Source organism: Musca domestica, unplaced genomic scaffold (genome assembly GCF_030504385.1).
Source record: "Musca domestica strain aabys unplaced genomic scaffold, Musca_domestica.polishedcontigs.V.1.1 6, whole genome shotgun sequence".
NCBI classification, from domain to species: domain Eukaryota; kingdom Metazoa; phylum Arthropoda; class Insecta; order Diptera; family Muscidae; genus Musca; species Musca domestica.
In genome coordinates this window covers 10,951,368-10,960,971 of record NW_026712363.1, presented here as the reverse complement: position 1 = coordinate 10,960,971, position 9,604 = coordinate 10,951,368, and the positions used below count along the sequence as shown (strand labels likewise).

General features: G+C 35.3%; 1 protein-coding gene across 2 annotated transcripts; it reads right to left on the bottom strand.

Moving 5' to 3' along the window:
- Positions 1-3,590: 3,590 nt before the first annotated feature.
- LOC105261563 (uncharacterized) lies at positions 3,591-6,495 on the bottom strand. 2 transcript variants are annotated; one of them, XM_059129087.1, is made up of 8 exons: positions 6,306-6,495; positions 6,119-6,234; positions 6,025-6,066; positions 4,037-4,078; positions 3,924-3,965; positions 3,814-3,867; positions 3,669-3,749; positions 3,591-3,613 (listed from the first exon to the last, which is right to left on the bottom strand). In XM_059129087.1, exons 1-7 carry the CDS (start codon positions 6,381-6,383, stop codon positions 3,698-3,700), a joined length of 426 nt encoding a protein of 141 aa, XP_058985070.1. In that variant the 5' UTR covers positions 6,384-6,495; the 3' UTR covers positions 3,591-3,613; positions 3,669-3,697. The 2 variants fall into 2 exon arrangements, with proteins under 2 accessions (XP_058985070.1, XP_011290938.1); XM_011292636.3 differs by lacking the exon at positions 3,591-3,613 and having other exon boundaries at positions 3,640-3,749.
- Positions 6,496-9,604: the final 3,109 nt, after the last annotated feature.

Here is a 9,604-nt window from a genome sequence, read left to right as displayed (position 1 = left end):
GAGATAAACCCTACTTTTTTGGATGATCTTTATAAAATCACGTTCCGAGTTGGTTTATGCATGTCAGCAAGTCTGACCGTCTGCCCATGTATTTTTATGAACAAAATGCAGATGGCCTTTATTGTCTAATTGATATGAATTTTTCTACGTATCATTTGTTTGATCTAAGAACGAACTCCATAACGTAATGTTTCATCCATTTCGTGAAACTGCTTCATTAAATTGGAGCACAAATTTAAATATAACAATTATCACAACTTTCCCACTAATTGTAAATACTTTGGTTGCATATTTGTTTGTATAAGACAGCGCTTCTATATTCACATTTTTACTGAATTTTGTAAAAATAAGTAGTTTCGTAACATTAATAAAACCAATAATCATTGAATTTAAAAGCAACGTATTTTTTCATTGCATGAACAAAAAAATTTATTTATGCATCAATGAAAAAAAATCAACGAAACCGGTTCATTGATACAACGAAGCATTTTTCTTTCAGTGTAGGTTCCGATATATGTTTGTAAACCTCCCATAATGGAAAGCATAAACTTTTAGGTGCAGGTACATGTTTTCCTATAGCCCCCATATAACGGTACCTTCGGATATTCTGTGTTTTTGAAGATTTAAGACACATTTTCTGTTTGATATGTGTAAAATTTGACAATTGTTGTTCATAATGGGTTCTACAGCTGGTGGCAGAGCATTGTCCACCCACTGATATTCTGTATTTTGATGATTCTAGCCAGATTTTTCCACGGAATTATTTTAAATGTGGTACTTAAGACTCTCAATAGATAACAATCCTTGCAGTATAAATTTGTCTCTGTAGGTTCATATTTTGTTATGGGCCGATCTTAGATATACTTTTATTCATCTATTCAAATACTATTATTTAAAAATGTGGTCTTTACCTAATAGTATGTAAAGTTAAGCCCGGCCGAACTTCTTAATATTATCCTTCTCGAAGCCATATCATGCACTCTATAGCAGTGTTGCTTTGTACAAGAGAATCAAATGCCTCCTTCAAATTTGGTGGAAATCGATTCAGAGTTGGATATAGCTCACATAGATTAGTGAGATCGCTCGTAATTCAAATTATAAATGCTCTAAAGCCATAATACACATTTAAACCAGTAAGGAAAGGTCAAAAGTCAGGTGGGCCGACTGTATGATACCCTTACCACTATGTGTAATTAGTAGAACTCCCTTAACAATAAAATGTATGTGAAATAGATCATACCAACTATGAACCTTATTTGAATACGTATCATGACTACTTACCATTTGGAAGCCATATCCAACTCTGAATTGATTTTCAACAAATTTGACTGAGGCTTTTGTACCCCTAGTACCAAATAACATTGCTGTATGGTGCATGATATGACTTCGATAAGAATTTTATTAAAAAATATTTGTTTGAGCAATAGATATACCGGACCGAGTTCACCAATTGGAAAAAATCGATGTAATATGAAACAAGTAAGCAAAGGCTACAGTCGAGCGGGGCCGACCGTTGAATACCCTACAACACTATAATAAACCATACAGTTTATACTCGAATGAACTCCACAAGATATTGTGACAAATAATAAAAGAAAACCATCATGTTTCGTTCTCTAAGTTTCGGATAATAGCAACTTAAACGAATTTACTCATTTCCAATTTATTGGTAGATGTCGCTGGAATGGAGATTTTCGTATTTATCTACAAAAGTTGGCAAACTATTTCACACATTGAATATTTTACGATGGCCATCCGAAACTGCTTGGCTTTTGCAATGTGCGGTAACCCCCATTCAAACGTGCGTGAGGATCGGGCGATAATTACGACCCGCTGAAAATTTGGCAGTTTTTTGGTCCATTTCAACCCCTAAATATATAGCGATCATCTATAAAAAGAGTAGGCATCTATTCTGACCCTCATCTTATCCCCATGCAAAATTTCGTAAGGATCGGGCCATAAATGCGATCTGTATATGATATCCTGATATCCTATCTACTTAGTTTTGTTAGATGTAGAAATATTATCAAATGTTTAATTCAAAATGAAAATATGCCAAAAATATGATAAAATTGAAAAAATATGAGAAAACATTACAAAATCAATATTTTCATCTTTTGAGAGATATTTTTATGCGATTTTTTAGACGTTTTTTCTTTCTTGCCAAGAGGCCATTCTGAATTAATGAGAACTGTCGAAATCAGTTCAGCCGTTCTCGACATATAAGAGATCTTTCAAGCATATCTCCTTTGATAGACATATATATCGCACATATTTTGCTATATCCGATTTGTTAGATGTTAACATCAATGTAAAGGTCAGAAGTAACCTTGTCATGACCTTGTGATTTCGCCGGGATTTAAAATATTCGCGGTTTAATGAAAATTTTTGAATTTTTTCAACACAAAAGACATGGTCTATTTTAACCACTAAATATTATCCGATGACCACCCAAATTGGTAGGCTTCTTCCCCGCCCTAAACTCTAGCTACATGCGAAATTCCACGTCGATTGGTCTATAAATCCGACCTGTATAGCTACTGCAAAATCCGACATTTTTTTAGTATTTGGTCCATTTTAACCCCTAAACATTTGGGTATCATCTCCAAAAGAAATAGGCTTCTATTCTGACCCTAACCCCACCTTCGTGCAAAATTTCGTAAGGATCGGGCCATAATTGCGACCTGTAGAGTGATTACAAATTAACATGGAAGATCCATATATACTTTCCTATATGGGAAACCAATATTTCGAGGTGTTACATAATTTTTGGCCCAATCAAACTTATAATACCCCCAACACATAGTGTTGTAGGGTATAAAAATCTATCCAATTTGGGCTGATATTACATAAATAGTGGACAATAGTGGTGAACTCGGATGAAGATCTGATCTGAACCAATCGATATAATTGGGCAGAGGTATTTTCGAGTTGTATCTGGTGTCCGGTATCAAATATCATTGTTTTGGAGTGTATATTACGCATGTGAGGGACTTTAACACCAAATCGGATGAAACATATAGATGGGAGCTATAGCTATATGGAAGCTGCAGCTATATCTGAACCGATTCACCAAATTTACTGAATTCGGTCGGATGTGCTAAAATTCATTTGGACTGGTATTGGCATTTGCTGCACAATTAACATGAAATCGGTTGAAGATATATATGGGAGCTATATCTAAATTTGAACCATTTCTCACCTAATTTCATCTTAATCGGATAATAAATTCGACCTGCATTTTTTTCACAAGAATAGATGGACGGACGGACAGACGCTCTGACATGCATAAATCGACTCAGAAAGTGATTCTATAAGTTCCGCAAAAGTAACTATATGTTTATCTCGCTTCCTTGTCCATGTTGCTATGATCTACTTCACATAGACTCTGAATATAAACGTTAATTTGTAGCGGGTTGCTTCAATAAATGCGTATAGTGGTGTAGGGTATTATAATTGAGCCCGCTCGACATTTGGTCTTGCTTATAGGTTAATGCTTGACTAATGCTTTATAGTTTAAAAATTGAAAAATTCATCACGCCATATCTCTAAATTCTACGGTTGGGGGTTTGACTTAGATCCATTTGAAAATTTAAAGGAGTCATAGAGAAGTCTAGAAAAACACATAATTTATGTATATATATATATATATCTGTATTTATATTTACATTTTATAAAGAGACAATTATTGTAATCGCTAATTTAAACCGCTATCCGGAATAATTGCTCTTCGCTCGAGGCCGTCCATTCTGTTATTATATAAAATACATTTTTCATTAATGTTCATAATTTGTTTGCATAAAAATAGCTTACCTTTGAATCAAATCTATTTTATTAGCCTTTAACTGGCCATCCAAAGAGCCAAGTCTGTAACAAATAAAATCGGTTACAAACATCCATATGTTAATATTATAAATATCTACCTCGAATTAATAGAGTTTATACGATTGTCAAAATCTTGAAATCTGTGAGGAGTAATAAATAAAGTAATAAATTCACTTGAAAATATATTTTTATCTCCCAATAAAATACTTACCTAGAGTTCAGGACATTAATACGTCCATCTCCTCCATTGATTCTGTTGACATATTTATGTAAATGAAATTAGAAAATCATTAGAAACAGTTTTTTACAGGCTACAGACTAAAAATACCACACAGACTATTTTCCTTTCAAATAAGTAGTAAAGGCTTAAAAAGAATGATGATAGTATAAAAGTATTCAGAACATACGTATATCTTGCATTAAAAATATAAACACTTTCTTACGTGGTATACAGGGTGAGATAAACCAACTTGAGCAAAGTCAAATGCCATAATTTTTACATTTTTTAAAATGTTATTAAATGAAAGCAAAAAATGTCGGAAATAGCATCAAATTTTAGAATAAATTTTGATTTGTTGGAATTAGTCACCTTTGGCACGAATTATGGCCTTCAAACGGCCAATGAAACCGTCACACGCTGCCCGAATGTTGCTCTGCGGTATTTTGGCCCATTCCCGGCGAAGCGCTTGCTTGAGGTGATCGACACTTTGAGTGCGATGGTGCTGAGGTCCAAAGTCTGCGGCCAAAATGTTTGCTTTCCCAAGGCTTTAATACACCCTCAATGATATTTTCGCGATAATATTCGGCATTTATTCTGATGCCACGTACGAGCGATTAATATGAACGGATAGCGACCATTGGCTGTTATGGGTGCTCACACCATTACAATGGCCGGCGCTTGAGTTCTGGTGGCCAACCAAAGGTGCACATTTTCAGCTGACCTCTGTGGCAAGTAAACACGATCATTTTGTTTATTTACAAATTGCTGGACGACGAATGTTTTATCATCGGAGAAAACCAAATTCTGCAGTTCACCACTTTCGGCCAAGCGAAGCAACTCTTTAGCTCTATTGAGTCCATTTTCTTTCTGTTGCGGTGTAAGTTCTTGTACTTTTTATACCCTCCACCATAATATAGAAAGTATATTAAGTTTGCCATTCCATTCGTAACACCTCGAAATATACATTTTATACCCCACAAAGTATATATATTTTTGATCAGCATAAAATTCTATGTAGATTTAGCGATGTCCGTCCATCTGTGGAAATCAATCTAGCTTCCGAACGAATTGAAGTAAATTGATAAAATTTTACTCGATTGTATGTTATGTCTGCAGGACTTTTGGAACTGAAAATGGTCCATGTAGGTCCACGTTTGGATATAGCCTCCATATAACGGTACCTCCCGATATTCGGTATTTTGATGATTTTAACTACATTGTTACCGATTTTTTAAGTTTGGCATTTGAATATTGTAATGGCTTATGGCAAATGTTACATATGCAGGTCCATGTCGTCGTATAGACCCTAATATAACAACTAAAGCATTATTTTTAAGATTTTAACAGAATTTTTGGGAATTGCGAAATTTGTTCCAAGTGGTGGGGTGTATTCAAACTTCGGCCTGGTCGAACTTAAAGCTTTTTTACTTGTTAAACTTTCAATAGCTTTATCCCGAGTTCATTTTTCAATATTTACCGAATGGAATGTTGTGACATGTTCAGCTCACGAGCCATTTTTCGGCCACTGTGACGCGGGCTTGGATCAAGTCGCTTCTTTACTTTTCGAACCATTTCTGCTGATGTTGCTGTTTTCTTCCGTTCACTTCCTTGACGTTGGGCTACGCTACCAGTATCACGGTAACGAGCGATGGTACCAGACACAAAAGATTTATTCACATTTAAACGCTGGAGTGATCTAACAATAGTCACTTGTGGGTTTCCAGCCAAATATAAAGAAATCACACTATCACCCTTGAATTCCATCAATAATAACTTTTTTGCTGTCACTGGAATAATTTTAACAGCTATCGGACGTGTGACTTAGAAATGACAGCAGTCTGAAGTTAGTTGCAGTTTTTTCATCTCACCTTGCATAAGAATTGGGCACATTTTTTTAAATAAAATTTTAAAAATAGAGCAGAGGCTGGTAGTTTGTATGTGACACTGAAAATCGGTCATATGTCTATGCAATTATTTACCTTCCCGTAAGCGAATTTAGATTTCCCTCTATTGTAGCTACCCTGTAAAAATGAATTTTGATTATTTAATTAATGATTTACATCTATGAAATACCTTTGATTTAACGCAGTCAAACTTTCATCCAATTTTGTCGTTTTATTTAATAGTTCAGTAAGTTTTTCAAATAATAATTTCACCACAAATACATGATCCTCGTTGTCGGTTAAATCCTAAAGAAAATACAATACAAACGTTAGCAGATTAAAAGCTGTATTCAAAAATATTCAAATTATATATGTACATAGTTGTTCTTTTGAAAATCTACGCAATTTGAAAATTGCAGTAAAAATATAAGAAAGCACGCTAGAATTATTTTCATTTTATTTCACTTCAGAGGCAAGACTTAAACTGACACTGGTAGTACAATGGTTTCAAATCAATCGTTATCTCTTGTATGAAGGGGACTTTTTTTAAGTTTCCCATCGCTATCGTGAAGCTCATGCATCATTTACTGATTGATAATTTTAATTGTTAATTAAATCAGTGCTTTTGGGTTCTGTTGATTGTTTGTTGGCCCATTAATCTAAAAATTTAATATATATTGGTGATCTAATAAATACTTTTGTTTTTTGTTGTTGCTTTATTAATGGGAGCAACACCTTAAAGGGTACAAGAAGTGTCGAGTAATAAAGCTGATAAGTTCGGCCGGTCCGAATTTCTAATACCCTCCACCATTTTGAAGGAACCTGAAACCCTTATTTTTAAAATCATCAAAACATGTGGCTATCATTAAAGCACTCCAGCACTTCAATGTGAATAAATCTTTTGTGTCTCGTACCATCGCTCCTTACAGTGATATTGGAAGAAAACAGCAACATCAGCAAAAATGGTTCGAAAAGTTAAGAAGCGACTAGATCGAAACCCGCGTCGCGGTGGCCGAAAATGGCTCGTGAGCTGAACATATCGCAATATTCCATTCGGCAAATATTGAAAAATGAGCTCGGGATAAATCCATTATAATTCCAAAAAGTGCAAAAACTTACACCGCAACAGAACGAAAATAGACTCAAAAGAGCTAAAGTGTTGCTTTGCTTGGCCGAAAGTGGTGAACTGCCGAATTTGGTTTTCTCCGATAACAACACATTCGATGTTCAGCAGTTTGTAAACAAACAAAATAATCGTGTTTACTTGCCAAAGAGGTCAGCTGAAAATGTGCACCTTCGGTTGGCCACCAGAACTCAAGCGCCGGCCATGTGATGGTGTGAGCCGTCATAACAGCCGATGGCCGCTCTCCGCTCGTATTAATCAATTGTGGAATCAGAATAAAAGCCGAATATTATCGCGAAAATATTCTGGAGGGTGTATTAAAGTCTTGGGCACGCAAACATTTCAACAGGACTCCATTCCAATAGGACTCAGCACCATCGCACTCAGCACTCGCCACACAATAAAGGTTACAAAATGAGGTTCCTCGCTTAATTTCCAAAGCACAATGGCCACCAAAATCTCCGGAAACCAATCTGTTGGACTATTGTGCTGGAGTATTTTGGAAAGTAAGGTTGACACTAAAAAATACCAAGATGTCGATCGCCTCAAGCAAGCTCTTCGCCGGAAATGGACCAAAATACCGCAACATTCGGGCAGCGTGTGACGGTTTCATTGGCCATTTGAAGGCCATAATTCGTGCCAAAGGTGACCACTTCGAATTAATCTAAACTTATTCTAAAATTTGATGCTGTTTCCTACATTTTTTGCTTTCATTCAATAAAATTTAAAAAAAAATGTAAAAATAAAGGATTTTGACATTTTTGCAGTGACCCTAATACCAAATTTCACATTTCAAGCAATATCCATTCACCGCAAGCCAATTTGTACCAAATTTAGTATGAGTGTTTAAAATTTTTATATTTACTACAAATTTCCATAACCACATCGTCATATCAACCCAAATTCCCAAATTTAATTCTTATTTGAAAATTTTAGCTTAATTCGTTCACATAATACCAAATCCTACCACACATACTTCAAATGCCTAAAAAAACAGTAAAGAAAGTCTTAAAGTCGGGCGGGGCCGACTTTATGATACCCTACACCACTTTGCTAATTTTGTAGAGCTCCACATAACAATTAAAAGATTTTATGGGAGAATTTAATCATACACGCTATGAATATAATTGTAATTTAAAGTTTAAAGGACTAAATATGCCGAAGCATTTGTATCTTTTAAATTCGGACTTGTATTGCCCATTTGGTGCAAAATTAGTTTGAAATCAGATAAAAATATATATGGGAGCTATATCCAAATCTGAACCGATCTCGATAAAATTTGGCAAAGATATTTCTGAGCTGTATTTGAAATATTGTTACGGAGTGCATATTACGGCTGTGGGTAACAAATACAACAAATCGGATGAACAGTATATATGAGAGCTATAGCTATATCTGAACCGATCTTCACCAAATTTGGCATACTAGCTTCGAAACTCAATTCGGTAGCATGTACCAAATTCCATCCTATTTGGGAGGACGAAAATAACAAATCGGATGAACAATATATATGGGAGCTATAGCTATATCTGAACCGATTTCGAATAGAATATTCAAAAATAAGGCTTTTCTCTCTTTCGAGACTGTATGAACCGTTTCGCGGTTCATCAGTCATATTTGGTGTGGATGATGACTTCCAAGGACCGTACTGCTAAATTGCTCTGAACATTGAGACAGCAGTTTCTAGTTGGCTACACACCAAAGTTCGCGGTTCAAACCCCAGTCAGACTCAGTTGATTTTTACACCCTCCACGATGCATCTGTCTGTCTATTCGATCTTTCGAACATTTTGCACACGTTTTCGTATAGCCCGCATTTAACAGAATCTCCCGATACTCATGCTATTTAAATCACATTTTCTAACAGAGTTGTTAAAAATTCGGTACTTAGAGTTTAGAACTGGTTATACCTCCTGTAGCCAAACATTGTATATGTAGCTCCATGTTTTCTTATATCCCCAATATAACCGTACCTCTAGATATTCGGTATTTTAGGAATTTAAACCACATTTTAAAACGAAATTGGATATAATTCGGTTCACAGGTTCACAGGTTCACAGGCAAACATTGTCAATATAGGCTTACGTTTTCCTGTAGCCCTTACGTAATGGTACTTTCAGATATTCGGTACTTTGACTACTTACATATAACACATTTTCTAACACAGTTGTTAAAAAATCTGAACTTAACGTTTTTAACGGGTTCTACCTGTGGCAGAACGTTGTCTATATAGGTTCACTTTTTCGTATAGCCCCCATATAACTGTACCTCCCCATATAATATTAAATATTCGTCCTTATAGTTTGGAACAGGTTCTACGTTCTATGGCAGAATATTATCTATATAAGTTTATGTATTCTTATAGCCCTACATAAATGCACCTCCGCCCTGAAATTTGGTACCTAGGGTTCGTAATGGGTTCGTGGTAGATCATTGTCTGTATTTTACTATAGCCCCCATGTTTCACTACTTTCCTATATTTGGTTTTTTGATGATTTTAACCACATTTTTGAGGGGGAATCCTTTAAAATTCGGTAGGTAGAGTTTGTAATGG

Bases quoted from the DNA above. Each gene is read 5' to 3' on its own strand.
- LOC105261563 (XM_059129087.1), bottom strand. From the start codon at position 6,383: ATGAAAATAATTCTAGCGTGCTTTCTTATATTTTTACTGCAATTTTCA. The intron at 6,067-6,118 runs GTATTTCATAGA...TCATTTTTACAG, and splicing joins TTGACTGCGTTAAATCAAAG to GGTAGCTACAATAGAGGGAA. The intron at 3,966-4,036 runs GTAAGTATTTTA...TACTCCTCACAG, and splicing joins ATTAATGTCCTGAACTCTAG to ATTTCAAGATTTTGACAATC.